At 42.5% G+C, this 21,020-nt stretch overlaps 1 protein-coding gene across 1 annotated transcript in view; it reads left to right on the forward strand.

Moving 5' to 3' along the window:
- LOC126247589 (rabenosyn-5-like) overlaps positions 1-21,020 on the forward strand; it is a 152,032-nt gene that overhangs the window by 91,588 nt on the left and 39,424 nt on the right. Inside the window, exon 3 of the mRNA XM_049948494.1 lies at positions 8,694-8,914. Coding sequence (XP_049804451.1) covers positions 8,694-8,914 — 221 coding nt within the window. The remainder of the gene's footprint in view (positions 1-8,693; positions 8,915-21,020) is intronic.

A 21,020-nucleotide genomic window follows, 5' to 3' on the forward strand; every position in this document is an offset into this window, starting at 1 on the left:
TAAGGGTGTTATGAATTTTATGGCACTATCTCTGCTGCCCTTTTCAGCCAAATAGTGGTAGTGAAAATTTCTTTACTGCCAGGGTACAAATCAGCTGCCCTTGAGTTGAGAGTCATCATACAATCATATGTTCGTGAGTCTAGGGAGGCAATACATCCTGCTGAAAATACCTGGGTTTGATGCATCAGTCCTATCACATCTGTAACTTTTGCAGCCAGGTCATCCTCTGACGGAGTCTTCATATAGCCTCACAAGAAAAAGCCCTCGGTAGCTAGCGGTCAGTGCGACAGAATGTCAATCCTAAGGGCCTGGGTTCAATTCCTGGCTCGGTTGGAGATTTTCTCCACTTAGGGATTTGGTGTTGTGTTGTTCTAATCGTACTCATTTCATCCCCATCGACGCACAAGTCACCGAAGTGGTGTCAAATTGGAAGACTTGCACCCAGCAAACATTTACAAGAAAATGGTAGAGGAATCAAGTTATGAGACCTTGTCAGCCAAGCATGTGACCCATTTCAGCACAGTTGAAATCAAACAATGAAAAATACAGGATGGAATAACAACAATATGGAAAGAATAGATAATTCTCACTACTTAGAGGAGGTGTTGGATCACTGACAGGTACAATGAAAAAGAATACTAGAAACATTGACCTACGACTTTCATCAGGAGTAAAAAACTCACACCCATTCACACAAGCTTAACTCTAACACACATAGCTAAACCTGACTGCAGCTGCATCTGAGGTGAGCCACAGTCTGCCTGAGGATAGGTAGAGGAGATTGTGTTCAGGATGGAGAGATAACAGGACAGGGGTGGGGGAAGATGGGACAGGATAGAGCTGCAAGATGTAACACTGGGAGACTGTTGCGAGGTGAGGAGGGGAAAGGTGAGGAGGGGGAGGTGAAAGGGGAGAGCAGCAAAAAGGACTATGTACATGTGTTGGCAGGATAGAAGGCATGTGTCATACTGTAGCAGGAGCAATGATGGAGATAGGCAGGTGGAGGATAGGGACTAGTGAATTCTGAGGCCAGGGGGGTTGTGGGAATGAAGGACATGTTGCAGGGAGAATTCCAACCTGTACAATTGAGAAAAGCTGGTGTTGGTGCGCCAAATTCAGACGTTGCCCACTGTTAATCAGTCATTACAGGGAAGTACATCATTTTGGGTGGCATGCTCAGCAACTGGGAGGTCCAGCTATCTCTTTGCAGATTCATAGTCTCCATTCTTGCATACAGACACCTTGTTGGTAGTCATCTGGCAGCTTTCAGATATGGCCCTGCTTTTGGTGGGGTAGGAGATGGCTGTGACAGGACTGGAGTAGGTGATAGTAGGAGGATGTATGGGACAAATCTTGCATCTAAGTCTATAGCAGGTCTGTGAGCCATGAGCCAAGGGGTAGGGAGCAGGGGTGGACTAGAAATGGACAAGGGTATTGCAAAGACTTGGTGGGTGATGGAACACTTCTGTGGGAGGGATGGGTAGGATAGTGGGAAGGATGTTTCTCAATCCTGAGCATGATGAGAGGTAACTGAAACCCTACCATAATATGTGCTTCTGTCATTCCAGTCTGGTTGGTACCAAGTCATGAGACAAGTGCTCCTTTGCATCCAGACAGTGAGTATGTGGGGGATGGGGGGATGGTAGGTGGCTGAGGCAAGCCACAGGAGATCTGTTGCTGGACAAGGCAGGGAAAGAAATTTTGGTCTGTGGAGGCCTCATTGAGACTCTTGGCATATTTGAAGAGGAGCTGCTCATCACTACAGATATGATGACAATGGGAGTCTAGGCTGTGAGGAAGGAACTTCTTTGTATGGAATTGGTGGCAGCTGTCAAAGTGGCTGTATTGTTGGTGGTTGGTAGTTTTGATGCAGACAAACATACTGATGTACCCTTTCTCAAAGTGGAGGTTGCCATTGAGGAAGGTGGCTTGTTGCCCAGAGGATAAACAGATAAAGCAGACAAGGGAAAAGGAATCGAGGTTCTGGAGGAACGTGGGTGGGGTGTCTTCATCCTCAGTTCAGATCATGAAGATGTCACGGATGATGACTGTGAACTAGATAAGAGATTCGGAATTCTGACCAGCTGAGAAGGATTTTGCTAGATGGCCCATGAATAGGTTAGCATAGTATGTTGCCATGTGGGTGCCCATTGCTGGATGTGGATTTGTTTGTAGATGATGCCTTCAAAGGAGAAGTAATTGTGAGTGTGGATGTATGAGTATTTGGTGACCAGGAAGGAGGTTGTAGGTTTTGAGCCAGTCAATCATGGGGAAAGACAGTGTTCAATTGTAGCAAGGCCATGGGCATTGGGATGTTAATGAGAGGGAGTTGGCATCAAGAGTGATGAGCAGGGCACTGGGTGGTAAATGAACAGGAATTGTGGGAGTTGGTGGAGGAAATGATTGGTGTGTTTTTTCGCCAAGGTGTTGGTCCACAAGGGAGGAGACTCTCTGTGGGGCACAGTAGCCAGTTGCTATTGAGCATCCTGGGTGGTTGCGTTATGTGCTTTGGAAGCATGTAGAACCTAGGAGTGCAGGGAGTGATGGGGTTGATGAGAGAGAGAGAGAGAGAGATCATATGGAGAGGTTCTGGACTGGACATTAGAATATATGGAAAGACTGGAGATCTGGATTTCTGGAATGGGTTCACTGTGGATGTATCTGACTGCTCCATCAGATAATTCCTGTGGTTCATAACCCAATTAGTCAGGGAGAATGAATGTATAAGGGATAGTCAAATGAAAATGAGACAGATAGAAGAAAGTAAAGTAAACTGTTTATTATTTCAAAAGCAATTGCCATAACTGTTAATACATGTGTCTCTCTTTGAGGCAGACAGTCAATATCTTCATTGAAAAATATTTGTGGTTGCCGATGGAGCCATGATTGTACCCAGGTGTGCACCTCTTCATCCAAAGCAAATCAATGGCAATGAATATTTTTCTTCATAAAAATATGGAAATTGGGACTGTACGGAGGATATGTATGGGCTTCCTAGTGAAACATCTGTAGCATATATGAAACAGCCTTGGCAATATGTGGGCAGGCAGTATCCTGCAACAGAGTGATGCTGTGGATCAATGCACTGCTCATAGACTTTCTGGGGCACAGGGCTATAATTATGCACAGTGGAGTGTGGACACAATGAAAAAACTGAAGCATGCCATCAAGTCCAAATGACCAGGAATGTTGATGGTTGGTATTATTGTCGCTTTGTCATGGGTAAGTCTCAGGGTATGTGGATATCATGGTCCAAGACTAATAATTCGTTTGGCCCCTGATAAGGAAATGCATCGATGTGCCCTTCAGTTTGATGATCGCATGTTGGAAGAGGTTTTGAATATTGCACAACTATCTGAGGTTTCCCACACCGTGGGCTGATAGCTAGAGGCTTGGAGTGACACCACTGTTTTGACAGTGTACAACACCATTGCCTGGAGCCTAGCATGCTAGAGCAGGAGGAGATGGCCACAGTACAAACATGCTCACTGGGTTGCCATGGACAAACATGTTGGCAACAGCAGGAACAGCAAATGCCACTTTCTTCGTGTCCTTCATGTTTCATACAGCATGGGGGGGAGAGGGGGGGGGGCTGCCCCAGGAAGTGGGCCGCATGCCACAAATATAAGAAGAAAGATCATATAGCAGCAGTATACCAGTCTCTAACCCCGCAAGAGTCATTGCAAAAATAAATTGACGTAGATATTTGTGTGATTTGATTGTTGTGTTCACCAGTGTCAGAAGGTCAGAAGAAACATTTAATTGAAATGCAAGTGATAAATCAACCATTGCACCTATGAGTCAACACATGAGCCGCTGTGTCTCTACTCAACTCATAGGCATACACCAAGATCAAGCCCCCACTGGTGACCCATGTGGAGTGTCAGTTGATAAGCTATAACAAACAGCTGATTCCTATTCTTGACCCATTCATTGCCTACACCGTTTACACAATAGTTGTCAATTCTGTCATGTACTTAGTGGTAAATGACATAAGTACTGAAAATTTAATTGGGTTGGGCATCTTTGCTACTTTTTGTTTTTCTATTGCCCATGTGGTCCATATGGTGTCAGACAAAGTGTGTTATCACAAATTGGATTCTATAGGTTCTGAGTTTTTGGATATGTTTTCACCAAGGTTAGATTGTGCAAACAATTTTATGACACACATCATCCTCAAACCCTCTGCCTGTTCCCGTTTTCTCCAGGTGCAACCACTGCCAGTTGCTTTGCGTAACCAGGTTAAGGCACAGCTTGATCACTACCCCCTACATTACCCGGAGGAGTTGCTCACTAAGTTGGCTGGGGATCACTTCTTTTCAAAAACTGACTTGGCTGAAACATACTATAGGTTCCGTTGGATGATGCATCAAAACAGTTGCTTGTGGTCAATATGCCATTTTGCCTCTATCAGCATCAGCAGCTAATGTTTGGGGTTGCTAATGTGCCAGCCATCTTTCAATATTTTCTAGAACAGGTCATGTCTTTTGTTCCCCAGTGCATTAACTATCTTAATGATATCATTATGACTGTTGGAACCATGGAGGATCACCTACATAATCTCCATTCTTTGTTTACCGTTCTGCAGTCCACGGGCCTCTAGTGCAACCTCACAAAGTCTCAATTTTTCTAGCCTTCCATTGTTTATTTGGGCCATGAAATTTCTTGGCAGGGCATATGCTCCATGGACCAATATGTCACTGTTATTTCAGCTTTGTCTTTTCTGTCTAATCTGCTGCAGACATTCCTCAGCAAAGTGACACAGCATCACAAGTTAAATTCCAGAGTGCCCCTATCATCCATCCCTTGTGTTGTTTGCTTTGTAAAAATACTCCTTTTATTGGGTCACTTGCCCACGAATATGTTTTTGCACAACTCAAGGACTGTCTTCAGTCACCATCATGTCTGACAACTGGTCCTGGCCACGGATGTGTCGGAGTATGGGGTGGGGATGATCCAGGCCGATTGTCATTCCAATGGATACAAATTGCCAATTGCTTTTTCACCAAAAACTTTCAGCCTGACTTAACGGCATTATTCTATGATGAAAAAAAAAGCCCTTGCTATTGTCTATGCTGTAAGAAAATTTCATCCGTTTCTGTATGGTGCCAAATTTCATTTAATTATAGAACATAAGGCTTTTGTTTCCCCATTTAGCTTGTTGACATCCTTAGCAGACAGAGCTGCCCATTGTCTTCAGTGCTGAGCCCTGTTTTTGTTCTGGTACAATTACGAGATCCATTGTCATCCTACATCACAACATGCAAATGCAGATGCTCTGTCCATGGGTCCTGGATCATCCCCACCCCATACTCCGACACATCCGTGGCCAGGACCAGTTGTCAGACATGATGGGGACTGAAGACAGTCCTTGAGTTGTGCAAAAACATATTCATGGGTAAGTGACCCAACAAAAGGAGTATTTTTACAAAGCAACCAACACAAGGGGTGGATGATAGGGGAACTCTGGAATTTAACTTGTGATGCTGTGTCACTTTGCTGAGGAATGCCTGCAGTAGATTAGACAGAAAAGACATGGGTCCTGACCTCTGCTTTTATTTACACTTGGATACAGAGACAAGACATATTGTGGATGCTTCTCCCATCACCAATTCCTGTATTGTTTCTGCTGTGGCAGCTGATCCGGTGCTCAGGCAAGTCGTGCAAACATACAACAGGGGTGGACTGACCAGCTGCCAGACCAGGTGTCAGACACACTTCAGAACTATTATGCATTGTGGCATTATCTCTCCCTTTAGGATAGCGTTATTCTCCTGTCAACAGAAGAGTTTACTTCCCATGTTGGGGTTCCTACAGCTCTGCAATGGGAGGTCTTCTATTTATTGCATCAGGGCCACTGTGGGATCACTCGCACTAAACTGATGGTGCACTGCCATGTGCTTTGTCTAAGCACAGATTTTATGCCATGGCTGCTTTCTACACAGCCTTGGGAAAGAATCCATATCAATTTTGCTGGTACTTTTTAGACGTTTGTGGTTGTTGGCAATTGATGCTTTTTCTCATTTTCCTTACGCCGTTCGCTACAGCAGATGTGACTGTCAAGTCACTGTCCAAGATGTGTTTCATTCAAGGCTTGCCTTGCATCTTGGTTGCTGACAATAATGCTCAGTTCATAGCACAATATTTTAAGGACTTTTGCGTCCACAATGTCATTTTCCATGTCACAGTGCCTCCTTTCCACCCACAGTCAAATGGAGATGTGGAACACCTTGTCCAAATGTTTAAAACACGCATGCACAAATATGTGGAAGACATTCCCACCAAGGAGGCTCTTATATTTTTCCTTAGCTCATACAAAACGACACCAATTGGGGCCAAAAGTCCTGCCAAGCCCCAACACAGCCATCAGCCATGGACACTGCTCAACATCTTGGTACCATCTCGGTACAGAGCAGACTCCTCCAGCGGCATGGGTTTCATCACAGTTCATATCTGGCATGCCTGTCTGGGTCAGGGGTTTTGGATGGATTCCAGTCATTGCAGCTGCCGTTCGCACCAAAAATCGGCTAATGGCACGTCACCAGAAGCAGTTGCACCTCAGGAAGGGCGCTGGGCCTCTTTTTGGGCCAGGAGCCTGCCACTGCTGCCTCTGCCACCACTGCCATCTGTTCCTCATGCTTTACCATCCCTGGCTGCTCTAGAGGCTAGGCAGTCCTGTTCATGCCCATCTGCCCAGTTGGTAGGACAGCAGTTCGGCTTCCTGCAGCCAGTGCCATCTCCTTCCTTGGCACTGCACCTGTGCCACTGGCACCAGGGAGCGATACCAGTGCAGAATCTCCAGTGCTTCTCCTCACCAAACCTCAGTCATTGCTGCCTGAGCTGGCTTCCTTCATTGTGGACCCTGACATCAAGATGACATCCCTTCCATCATTGGTCCTGTATACTGGGTGCCCCAGATGGCAGGGGTGCACCTGCCACACTCACTTTCATCTGTACACAGCGGTCCTAGTAGATTGGAAACTTATTGCAGCCTGGCTGCTGCTATAGACACCACCGTGCACACTATGGACATCTCAGCAGTCACAGTATCATGGACAACAGTGCCTGGTCCTTCCTTCCTCCCCTCCCCCCACAAGGGAGGAGGAGTATAGTAGCCCACCAGTTACTACAACTGCCACAGCCAAACGTCAAGTTACTATGACAAGCATAGTACATGTCAACACTCAAACAATGAGCTGCACAACGACTGAGGTGGACACCAGAGGCAGCTTGATTGCTGACAGCAGTCACCTGGTTATGGCATGCATGTGCAGCATGACACCAGTGGCACCTGCTGGAAATTTTCTCTTTATAATGACACGCATGGGACTCTGGACCCGCTGTTCATTGTACCTCAGCCATGTAACTATTCTCTGTATGTTCATGTTCTTGTTGTCACTCTGTGACACAATGAACTTTTTTATGTTAAGACTGTGTATTTCCTTGTCTTCCTAGCTGGAACACCCTGTAAAAGCCAAAATTCTTCACTGTAAACTAGTTTTTGGCTTTATCAAACAGATTTTTAGTGACAATCTCTTTCTTCAAATGCTTACGAGTACAGATTACCAATATTTTTGTGACATTCTTCCAGAATGTATGTTACTTCACACTGCCTCATAGATAATTATCATGTCTGTGAAATGACTGGGGTATAACTGGTTAATATACAACGAGATTAGTAGTAGTCTTACAACACTTTTCCAAGGCACTCCTTTGAGATATTTCTACCTGTTGATGACTGCCTTCCTGGATGTCTGGAAATAACTATGAGTTTATTTATGTATTCTGGTAGAGATGTTTATGAACCTGAGTTAGTTTGTAATTGGAGTGTGATTTATTCAGGAATCTTCTGACACTCTCTTCATATAAAGATGATTATTATTGACAAGAATACTTTTATCTGTTTTTCACTGTCAGATAAAGTTATTTCATTTGTTTCATAACCACAATTGAACAATTTTTATGTGTTTAAATGTATTGGCATCTTACAAAAAAAGAACCTATGGTTTGTATTTTGCATCAAAGTTTAACTAACTTATGACTATTAGGCCTTTTTTATTGTTGGGTGGGAACAAAATCTATTATTGTCAGCATTTTATTGTCTGCATTGAGCAATGTTAATTCACTGCCTCTAGCCACAATGACTGCCATTCTGCTTATTTACAAGGGATTGAGCAAATCTTATTCTAAGGAAGGATAAGAATACAGCAATCAGTCACAATCGTTTTGTTTTTCTTTAATATTCTTGCATATGCAGATTTCAGCTACAAACAGCCATCTTCAGTGCACTTGAGTGTGTTACCATTCAATGAAATCATAACAGTATATGTCACCATAGGTGGAAGGAAAGAGTTTACTTCTGCCTGGAGACATGTACTGCTGCGAGTTCATTGGATAGTAATTCACTCAAATGTACCAAATATGGCTATTTATAGCTGAACTCTGGATATGCAAGAATAATTAAAAAAGCAGTGGGATTGTGACTAGACTGCTGTGATACTATCCTTTCTTGATTAATCTACAGTCCCTGTGCACATTGAATCCTTATGGAATCAAACTTGATTAAACCTTACCGTGTCTGTAGACTTTTGAAATATCTCTCTCAAGAAATTGAACATTTAAAACAATTTTATTGCTTCATTAAAATAAATATCTTATTTTCATGTAAGTTATCAATAGTTTTATTGTTATAGTGGGAAGTGCTGTATGTGTTCAAGAACTCCTGAGGCGAGGAGCAGAAGTAGATGTTGTTGACATTAAGGCACAAACACCCCTATTTGTAGCAGTGTACAATAGTCATACAGAAGTGTGCAGACTGCTGTTAGAAGCTGGAGCTGACCCAGATGGTAGCAGAGAGAATCTCTCGTCCCCTCTCCAGATTGCTTGTCAAATTGGCTTCAGTGCTGGACTAAAGGTAGGGTTTTCTACATTTCAGCAATCTTTACAATTTTGCATCTGCTGTCAAGTGTTCATATGTGACCATACTATATATGCGTTGTTCTGTGGGCAACATAAAGAGCAGTAATAAGAATTTATGGGTGGTAGACACATGATCATTCCCATACTTGTAAGCATAATAGTGTGCCACAATAATGATTTTATTTGTTGGGCACACTTTTACTTATTTGCTCATGAAGAATGAAAAATGAACATCTAGAAGCAATGATCTCACATGAATAAGTTTGATTCACTATGTATGTGGTTGTCAGAAACAGTCTTAAAAGCTTGTAAGGGTTTTGCATGGTAGGTTGAGCTGAGAAATAATTGTTAAAAAAAAGTTGATACACAGTGCTGTTTCCAAGTTAATAAGCATTAAAGTTAGCCAAGCAGGCCATTGGGCATGCAAGTTCAAGTGGCTTGCTAGGTACAATTGGTGACAGTTGTTCTCACAGCCTAGATGATAGCGCACAAGACTGCTCAGCCTTTGGCTCAGGTCTGATCCTTATTGCCGTTCCATCTCCAATTTATGAATTGCTCTCTCATTCAGTTTTAGGGAACCAAATGGAGAACACATTTGGTTACACTGTCTGTGATGGGCCACTTGAACTTCAGCACTAATTAACTTGGAAATGGCACAACATATTGAATTTTTTTCTTAACAATTATTTCCCAGCCAGTCTGCCTTGCTACATCCTTATGAGCTTTCCAGACTGTTTCTGACCACCCAGCATAACCACAATTATGGAGTCACATACCAACAGACACATTATCTAGGAAATCTTTACTAAATTCAACTCTGTGCCATTCATTCCTTCTGTTGCTCTACATTACAGCAGGAAGTGATTCTTCAGTTTCTCCCAGTGTATCAGTTGATCAAACAGTTGATAGTTGTACTGCTGGTACAAAGTATTCCAACAATCAGACATGCCACCATCATCATGTGCACTGTCAAACTGACCTTTCAGGGGTGTGTGGTTGACTTATATCTCCTGCCCTGGGGGCCACTCTGTATGGAGTCTGTGCCAGGTGCATGCATCAGAGGCTAAAGAGGTGATAGCATCTGTGGCTGTGGCTCTACTAAGACTGTAGCTGCAGTCCTGATTGATAAGCCTGTCCCTGGTGTATCTCAACAGCCTCTTAGTGATACTGTCCCATATTTTGATATTCTTGATAAAATTTTGGTGTGTTTGTGTTCGTGTAGACTCAGACAAACAATGCTCTGTGACCAATAAGTTGTTAGGATACATCATTTGAGTACACTTTTGGTGTTCTCGGCAGTGATCTTCGATGGTGCACACTGTTTGTCCAATATATATGTCTTGGCACATTGGTACAGAATCTGGTATACTTCATAAATCAAAGTCACCTTTCACATTCCCCAGTGATGATATATTTTATTAGGTGGGCAGAAAACAGTTCTTACTCATTGCACTACCCACCCAATACAACATGGGCATCACTGGAGAGTGTCAAAGATGACATCGGTTTATGGAAGGCCAGAGTATACCACATTCCATACCACTGTGGCAAGACATGTATTGGACAAACTGTGCACATAATTGAAGACTGTTGCTGAGAACACCATTGGCACACTCAGCTGAGGTATCCTTAAAAGTCAGCAGTTGTGATGCAATGTTCGTCCAAGGCTCACACAATGGAATGCAAACACATGAGAATTTTAACACAAATGTCAAAATACCAGGACTGTGACATTAGAGAGGTCATCAAGATATGCATTAGGGACAGGTTTATCAACTGGGACTGCAGGTATAATCTCATCAAGGCTTGGGAACCAGTGCTGGGTTTAATTAAGAAGACACTTAGCAAAGGTAATGAGCTGGAAGCCAGGGCAGCGAAGTGTCTACATTTTCATGTTTCCCCAGCAAGGCTATAGCCCCTGGAATCACCTCTTAAGCCCCAGATGCACATCCTTGAGTTGACCACACACAAAGAAGCCCCCAGGAGGTCAATTTGTAAGTGCACATGATGTTGGCAATGTGCCTGATCACTGATATTGTTCCTGCTGGAAACGATGAACTGAAAGTACACCTATGGACTGTTTGATCATAAGAAAGGAAGATTATGGTTTAATGTTCTGTTGGCAACAAGCTCATTAGGAATAAAGTGCATGCACAGGATGGAAAAAGACTGGGGAAAGAAATTGGCTTTGTCTTCTTCAGATGTACCATCCTAGCATTTACCTTAAGTGAAACCATATAATTCAGGTGGCTGGCTGGAGATGTGAGGCCATATTCTCCAGAAAGAGTCTTATCCATTCCACTATCTCACTTGTACAAGGTGATAATGCACATGGGGAAGTCTGGCACACTTATGCTGTTCCTCTCGCATAACACCAACAAGCACTTCATGTTGATCCTAATGGAAGAAGGAAGGAAGATTAGGGTTTAACATTTTGTTGACTATGAGGTCATTAGAGATAGAGCACAAACTAGTGTTAGAGGAGGAAAGGAAATTAGTTGTGTCCTTTTCAAAGGAAGTATTCTGTCATTTAGTAAAACCATGGAAACTCTAAGTCTGAATGCTCCTCCTGATTATGAATCCATTTTTTTATTACTGTGCCACTTCACACAGTTCATTCTAATGATTCTATCTGGCACATTGGAATAAGACACCATTCTGAAATGTATGCATCTTTTACTGGGCCAGTGAGATATTCAAGGGGGTATGGGGGAAGCTGATAAAAAAGAAGGAGAAGAACAAGGCAAGAAAAGAAATAAAAAGACAGACTACTCTTTTGTCAAATAAAAAGGAAGAAATGATATGTGGCATGTGCTATCTACACAGTATTATTGATATAGTTAAAATCGTATAGTGCTGTCTTCAGTGACTTAGAATGATTTGCTGTATTTCATATGTGTGATTAAAATAACAAGCACCATGTAGAGTGCCAGTTATAAACATCATGTATTAGTATCAAAATAATTTACACCTAAATGTGAAAATTGCATTGGGAGAAATAAATAATTGAGAAGTGACTGTTGGCAGTCTTGCAATAAAAGTCAAATTCTTTGGGAATAAAATAGACCATTTATTGAAAAGCAGAAGTGTTCACACAAACAAACACACATGACCTTACATGGTGCCAGTGGAATGAACAGTGCCAGTGCTGCATTTCGGTGTTCAGTGGTGGACTGGTTGTGGTGAGGGTTGTGTTATTTAGGGCGGGTGGAGTGAGAGAGAGGTGGGTGGTAGGGAGAGGAAGTGGGAGTGAGTAGGTACTGGTTTGGAGGGAGACAGCCTATTTGCTCACGCTAGGAAAGTGGGAGGGAGGGTTGGCAGGTTCACGAGCTAAGCATTTGATGCACAGTTGTCAGAGCCATTGAGGAGACTGGTGCCCACTGATGCTGAAGGGAGCTGAATCGGAGGGGGGTGGGGGGGGGGGTTGGTGACAATAAAGAGGAAGTGGAAACTGTGGGTGGAGAGTGTGGGGACAATGGGTTACCGGAGATTGAACCCAGGACTATTGCAGGAGTGAAGGATGAGTTGCAAGGATAGCTCCCATTTGTGTAGTTCAGAGGAACTGGTGGTGGAGGGAAGGATCAAGGTGGTCCCAGTTGTGAAGCAGCAGTTGGAATTGAGCATGTTGTGTTCAGATGCATGTTGTGCCAGTCTGTGGTAAACTTCTTTCTTGGGAACAGTTTGGCAGTGGCCATTCACCTTGGTGGACATCTGTTTGTGGTAGTCATACTGACATAAAAGCTGTACAGTGTTTGCAGCAGAGTTTGTATATAACAGGGATGCTTTCAAGGTGACTCGGCCTCTAACAGGATAGGATAAGCCTGTAACAGGACTGGAGAAGGAAATGCTGTGTGGGTGGATTGGGCAGGTCTTGCACATTGGTAAGGGGTTGGGAGTTGGAATGGCATAGATATGTACTAGACTCTTGTGCAGGTTGAGTGGGTGACAGACAACACTTTAGGAGGGATGGGAAGGATCTTGGGTAAGATGTCCCTCATTTCAGGACATGATGAGAGATATTCTGGTGAAGGATATGGTTCAATTTTCCAGTCCAGGGTGATGAGGATGGCACTCCTTTGTAACTGATACTTGGGGGTGGTGGAAGGTTTGGTGTTGTGTGAGGATTTGGTACAGGGAATCTTTTTGTGGGCTTGGTTTGGGTGGGGGTAGGGGGGGGGGGAGGGAAAGGATGGGGGTTAATGCCTGTCTGTGAAGGCATTAGTGAGACCTTCAGTGTACTGGGCAAGTGAGTTCTAATCACTGCAGATACACGGTCCATGGATGGCTAGACCATATGGGAGGGATATTTTGGTGTGGAAAGGATTGCAGTTGTCAAAATGCAGCTATTGTTGGTGGTTAATCCTCCATCCTGCATTCCTAGCTGGCAAAACAGTTGCCTTCCTCTGAACTGCCAGCCACCCACCCCCACTTCCTCTCCCTGCCTCCCACCTCCTGCCTCTCTCCCGCTCTACCCATCCCACTTGACACTATCCCCACCACAACAAGGGCACTGTTTGTCCAGCCAGCGCCATGTAGGAGCATAGGTGTGCTGACGACAGCTTACAGCTGCACGCTACATATGAAAAAGAATTACATGAGCTTCCACATGAATCAAGCACCTGGCCACTGTGGAGTGGCTTGCCTACCTCAACAACACAGAGAGTCATACTGTAGGTTCAACCACATCAGAGGGGTACCTTTGGAGAGGCCAGACTATCATAAGTTTCTTGAAGAGGGATAGCAGCCTTCTCAATTGGTGCGGGACAACAATTTGGATGATTGACTGATCTGGCATATTGACTGATTTGGCATAGTAACATTAGCATCATGGCCTTGCTATGTTAGTACTGTAAATGGCTGACTAGAGCCATTATGTTTCTTGAAGATATGCAGCTCTACAACAAGATCTAATGATGATATAATCCTCTGGGGCATAATATTCCAGGGGTAAAATAGTCCCCCTTTTAGATTTCTGGGTTGGGAATGTTCACGCGGATGTTGTCATCAGGAAAAACAAGTCTAGTGTTCTAGGGGTCAGAGTATGAAATGTTAATTACTTTAAGTGGGTTGACAGGTTAAAGAAACTATAAAAAGATAATGGGATATGTTGAAAAATATGACAAGAATTACTGGAATGTGGTTGGAGGAAAAAAGCAAGACTTCTGGTGAGGTGAGTGCAGGGGTATCAACACACAACAAATACTGGTAATACAGAAATAGGACCAGTAATGAATAAGGAAGTAGGAATGTGAGTAAACTGCTAAGAAAAACACATGGAACACATTATCATAGTCAACATAGACACAAATCCTACACCCACTACTCTAGTGCAAGACATAACTCTACTAGCCCTGCAAGTGATGAAGAGATTGAAGGCATGTGTGATGACATGTAAGAAATTATTTAGACTGCTGAAGGAGATGAAAATTTAATTATGATAGGGGACTGGAATTCAATCATAGAAAAACTAATAGAAGAAAAACTAGTAAGAGAATATGAGTAAGGGGAAAGGAATGAAAGAGGAAGCTTTCTGGTAGAATCATCCTCAGAGGATGACACTTGATTTAAGAACACTAAATTTAAGAATCATGAAAGAAGGTTATATACACTACTGGCCATTAAAATTGCTACACCACAAAGATGAAGTGCTACAGACATGAAATTTAACCGACAGGAAAAAGATGCTGTGATATGCAAATGCTTAGCTTTTCAGAGCATTTACGCAAGGTTGGCGCTGGTGGCAACACCTACAACGTGCTGACATGAGGAAAGTTTCCAACTGATTTCTCATTCACAAACAGCAGTTGACCAGCATTACCTGGTGAAATGCTGTTGTGATGCCTCGTGTAAGGAGGAGAAATGCGTACCATCACGTTTCCGACTTTGATAAAGGTCGGATTGTAGCCTATTGTGGTTGCGGTTTATCGTATCGTGACATTGCTGCTCTCATTGATCGAGATCCAATGACTGTTAGCAGAATATGGAATCGGTGGGTTCAGGAGGGTAATACGGAACGCCGTCCTGGATCCCAACGGCCTCGTATTACTAGCAGTCGAGATGACAGGCATCTTATCCGCAGGGCTGTAATGGATCGTGCAGCCACATCTCGATCCCTGAGTCAACAGATGGGGATGTTTACAAGACAACAACCATCTGCACGAACAGTTTGACGATGTTTGCAGCATCATGGACTTTCAGTACGGAGACCATGGCTTTGGTTACCCTTGACACTGCATCACAGACAGGAGCGCCTGCAATGGTGAACTCTACGACAAACCTGGGTGCACGAATGGCAAAACGTCATTTTTTCGGATGAATCCAGGTTCTGTTTACAGCATCATGATGGTCGCATCTATGTTTGGTGACATCGCAGTGAACGCACATTCGGAGCGTATATTCATCGTCGTCATACTGGCGTATCACCCGGCGTGATGGTATGGGGTGCCATTGGTTAATGTCTTGGTCACCTCTTGTTCGCACTGACGCACTTTGAACAGTGGACGTTACATTTCAGATGTGTTATGACCTGTGGCTCTACCCTTCATTTGATCCTTGCGAAACCCCACATTTCAGCAGGATAATGCATGACTGCATGTTGCAGGTCCTGTACGGACCTTTCTGTATACAGAAAATGTTCGACTACTGCCCTGGCCAGCACATTCTCCAGATCTCTCACCAATTGAAAACGTCTGGTAAATGGTAGCCAAGCAACTGGCTCGTCACAATACGCCAGTCACTACTCTTGATGAACTGTGGTATCGTGTTGAAGCTGCATGGGCAGCTGTAGCTGTACACGCCATCCAAGCTCTGTTTGACTCAATGCCCAGGTGTATCAAGGCCATTATTACGGCCAGAGGTGGTTGTTCTGGGTACTGATTTCTCAGGATCTATTCACCCAAATTGTGTGAAAATGTAATCACATGTCAGTTCTAGAATAATATATTTGTCCAATGAATACCCGTTTATCATCTGCATTTCTTCTTGGTGTAGCAATTTTAATTGCCAGTAGTGTAAATTATCTGATCAAAAGTATTTATCTTCTGACTGTTTTGATGCAGCCCACCACAAGTTACTCTCCTGTACCAGGAATTCCCTTTTTGCGTGTGGTAGTCTGCTTTTTGTGTCCTCCTTGCTTCATCTGTAATGGGTTATTTTGCTTCTGAGTAGCAGAAATCCTTAACTTTGTTTATGTTGTGATCACCAATTGGGATGTTAAGTTTCTCACTATTTTCATTTCTCCTATATCTCATTGCTTTTGTGTTTCTTTTGTTTACTCTCAGTTCATACTGTGCACTCATTAGACTGTTCATTCCATCCAACAGATCATACAATTCTGTTTCACTTTCAATGAGGATAGCAATGTCATCATCAGTGAATCTTATCAGTGATATATTTTCATTCTTAATCTGACTCCCTCTCTTGAATCTTTGCTTTATTTCTATCATTGCTTCTTCAATGTGCAGACTGAATGGCTGGGGTGAAAGACCCCATCCCTGTCTTACATAATTTTTAATCCAAGCACTTCATTCTTGGTCTTTGAGTAAAATTGTCTCCTCTTGGTTTTTGTTCATATTGCATACTAGCTTATCTGGCAGTGCTTTGCTATTGCTAAAAATGTATTTGAATTGGATATACATCCTCATCTCTTTCTGCCCTGTCCCCTCTCTTTCCATCTGCTCATTCCTTCTCTCTTTGTCCATCTCCTCTTCCTATCTCTTCTCTCTGTCCATCACCTCCTCCCCCATCTCTCTGTCCATCTCCTCCTCCTCCATCTCCTCCTTTCCCCCCTCTCTGTCACTCTCCCCCCTACCCTCTCTGTTCCTCTCCTCTCCTCTTCTCTCTCTGACTTGAGCCTTGTTGTTGTTGGAAACAAAACCTTGATTGGGAATTGTAGTCATATAAAATGAGTAAGGTATGTTGGTTGGGATCTGTGGTATACAAGGTGTGAGAGAGGCCTCTCTAGATGCTGGATCTGTGAGGTTAGTAGCTTCAGTGACAGTATTTCACATAGTTTTAATCTGAAAACGTGTAGGATTACTTAGTTTCAGATGATTCAGATTCCTTAGTACTGTTCTAACCATAAGCCAATAACCTAGCTTTGCTGTTTATTACTGAAACCAACTGCAAGAAAGAAAACAATTTTTATTTAAGATTGTAGTACAGCAGTTTCTTTCTTGTAGTTGGTTTTAATAGAAAACTTATAATTGTTATTTAAAAAAATATAGTATATATCTGTGTCAATGATTAGAATATTACATAAAAATTTGAGGTAAATCGGTCAAGAAATTTTCAAGGTTTTTGCTAACAGTGCTCCCCACCAATACACTACTATCTCTTCCCCTTCCCCACCCCCTCCAGACTGCTGCTTGCATCCCATGTGATAGTTGCTTTCTGGCCCGAGATGCTGAAGTTGGCAATCATATGCATAAGGTGTGCTTGCTTGTGTATATTGTAATCTACCCCTCCCTCACATCATGTTATGATTGTTACTGTCTTTATGGTTAACTCTTTTAATAAGCTTTGAGAGGAGTAAGATTTACAATAAACAATTTTACTTATCTTCTTTTCTTGTAGTTGGCTCCAGTTCTTCACATCTAGAAGCTGATTTTTGAAGTTGAAATTTTTGACATAATAGGTTTCCATGGTTCCAATTGACATAATAAGTTTCAAAGTAAGCCTGTTCAGATTTTTGGTTTTCTTCACAATAATTTCTTCTGCCACTTGTGGAGTATGGATGTAGATGTAGATTCTATATCACACTGTCTTTTCAAATTTCACATAAACAAAGCCGAAATTACATTGTTATTCCAAAATACAGAAACACATCTGATCATATTAGAGACAAGCCCACTACTACCTCACTCTGCAGTACTAACAATATTCCAAAGGGTTCACAAATTGTCTTGCCAAATGAATTACTATTAATTTACATTATTATTTTATAAATGAATTACAGAAATTTTAAGTGCACCGCATTGACTGTGGATACTGTATCACAGACACAGTCCCTTTGACTGTTCAGAGATGTCACTAAACCCACTCAAAGATGTAAACAACCATGCATGAGCAGCACCTATTGGACAGAGGGGGTCCGACAGCTGGTCAGTTCCAGTCATTCCACCAGGAAGGAGGTATACAGCTCATGTTGTCTGTAGTTAAGCCATGCCTAGACAGTCAATACAATGGTTCAATCGCAACCACATTGTTACTTTGTGCCAGGAAGGCCTTTCAACAAGGGAAGTGTCCAGATGTCTCGGAGTGAACCAAAGCGATGTTGTTCGGACTTGGAGGAGATACAGAGAGACAGGAACTGTTGATGATATGCCTCGCTTAGGCCACCCAAGGGCTACTACTGCAGTGGATGACCACTACATACGGATTATGGCTTGGATGAACCCTGACAGCAATGCCACCTTGTTGAATAATGATTTTCGTGCAGCCACAGGCTGTTGTGTTATGACTCAAACAGTGTGCAATAGGTGGCATGATGCACAGCTTCACTCCCGATGTCCATGGCAAGGTCCATCTTTGCAGCCACGACCCATGCATTGTGGTACAGAAGAGTCCAACAACATGCTGAAGGGATTGCTGAGGATTGGCATCACATTCTCTTCTCCCATGAGTGTCGCATATGCCTTCAACCATACAATCATCGAAGACTTGTTTGGAGGTAACCCGGTCAGGCTGAACGCCTTACACACACTGTCCAGCAAGTGCAGCAAGATGGATGTTCCCTGCTGTTTTGGGATGGTATTACATGGGGCTGACATATGCCACTGATGGTCATGGAAGGCGCCATTCTCCGACCAATAGTGCAAACACATCGGCAGCATATTGGCGAGGCATTCACCTTCATGGACTAGAATTTGTGCCCCCATTGTGCACATCTTGTGAATGATTTCCTTCAGGATAATGACATCGCTTGACTAGAGTGACCAGCATGTTCTCCAGACATGAACCCTATCGAACATGCCTGTGATAGATTGAAAAGGGCTGTCTATGGACGACTTGACCCACCAAATGCTCTGAATGATCTACGCCAAATCACCATTGAGGAGTGGTACAATCTGGACCAACAATGCCTTCATGAACTCGTGGATGGTATGCCACAATGAAAACAGGCATGCATCAATGCAAGAGGACGTCCACTGGGTATTAGAGGTACCGGTGTGTACAGGTCTTGCTGTATGGTGGTACAACATGCAGTGTGTGGTTTTCATGAGCAATAAAAAGGGCAGAAATGTTGTTTGTGTTGATCTCTATTCCCATTTTCTGTACAGGTTCTGGAACTCTCGGAACTGAGGTGATGCAAAACTTTTTTTATGTGTGTATAATACATCATGTAAAAAATCATATGAAATTCTTTTTAGAAAAACACCTGAGATAATATTAACCTATTCAAAATTCAAGGGTACTTATGGCATCAGTTTTTTCTGTTGAGGAAAAGTAATGGTAGAGGAGGGTGTCCCTCTACAATATCACTCTCACAAAATTTGGAAACAATGTGTTTACAGTATTTCTTGACTTACTATCAGGTTTGCCAAACAGTATACAAAATGCTGCCAAAAGATAGAATACAGATGTATAGAAGTATCTGATACATAAAATATTACAGAAAACATAAGAAAAATATCTACTATACGAGTCATAATTTATACATATATCAGGACATGACATTCACATTTTCAGATCTGTGGAACATTCTGTTACAAGACAAATGATACATAGTCAAAACTACAACATTACAACATTAAATTATAGAAATAAATGCAGAGACAAGGTACATTGCAAGTTTATGTCCATAAACTTACACCTTCACCGGCCACTGTGGCTGAGCAGTTCTAGGCACTTCAGTCCGGAACTGCACTTCTGCTATGATCACAGGTTCGAATCCTGCCTTGGGCATGGATGTGGGTGATATCCTTAGGTTAGTTAGGTTTAAGTTGTTCTATGTCTAGGGGACTGATAACCTCAGATGTTAAGTCCCATAGTGCCTAGAGCCATTTGAACCATTTGAAACTTACACCTTCAAAATCTTCAAAAGAGAAGAGAGAAAAATTCAGAGCCTAAGTGTACGACGAGGGAGCTGACTCAAAAAACTCACAGCAACGGGTACAGACCAGTAGAATATATTCAGTCATGAGTAGGAATATAACACAAAATTAATCATCCACACAAACCAGAGTGTGCAAGGATTTGTTGACTCATGAAAGGACAAAATAATGAGAAAATATTAGGACCTAAGCTTATAGTGTGGGGACTGACCCATGAATCCAAACCACACCAGGTACACACCAGCAAAAAATGTTTCGAGATAAGAAAATGAATAAAGTTCATAATCATATCAATAAGTTCAATCATATGTAAATACTAATTATAGGAAGTATTTAGCCTCAATCAATAGTTGCATGGTCTCCTTGAGTACATACACACAGTTGCAATGACCAGGGTTACCCAAAACAGAGTTAAGCATGAGTTTGCCCACAACTCAAGTTCCAGATGAGGTACAATATTGCAGTATTCTGGATAAATACAGGTTATCAGTCGTAAATAGCTTTGAATGATGATATAATCGAGAAGCTTGAGAACCAAAATCACCATATGAAATCAGACATGTATACACCTTGTTATACTGTCTATACTAGTAAATGTCTTCCACACTATTTGCTAATTGCTCATATAAACTAACATACATACATAGAGGCCTAGAAGATTAATTTACAATTGATAAAAAAATACTTACTGATTTAAAGTTACATAATGCATTGGGAAGTCTATCCCCCTACTTGAAAAAACATACATATATGTGGATTAATGCTGCCCATGCCAGTAACAGTTTTTCTAAACAAACAGTTCCATAAATTCTTCATATAGGAAGTTTTCTTGGCTAACAATTTACAGATCTCAGTCACAACACTCATGTAGTTGACAGATCCTTGAGAACATTACCCAGCACTTATGATCTCTTGTAAGTCGACCGGACCAACAGGGTACAGCCATACAACAGTGTGGGAGTGGATCCACCGAAATCTTTCACTTTCCTCCCTAGATTTCTCATCACACGGTCCAACGGATAGGTAACTTCCTGTCTAGCATTTATA

This window comes from Schistocerca nitens, chromosome 1 (assembly GCF_023898315.1).
Source record: "Schistocerca nitens isolate TAMUIC-IGC-003100 chromosome 1, iqSchNite1.1, whole genome shotgun sequence".
Classification (NCBI taxonomy): domain Eukaryota; kingdom Metazoa; phylum Arthropoda; class Insecta; order Orthoptera; family Acrididae; genus Schistocerca; species Schistocerca nitens.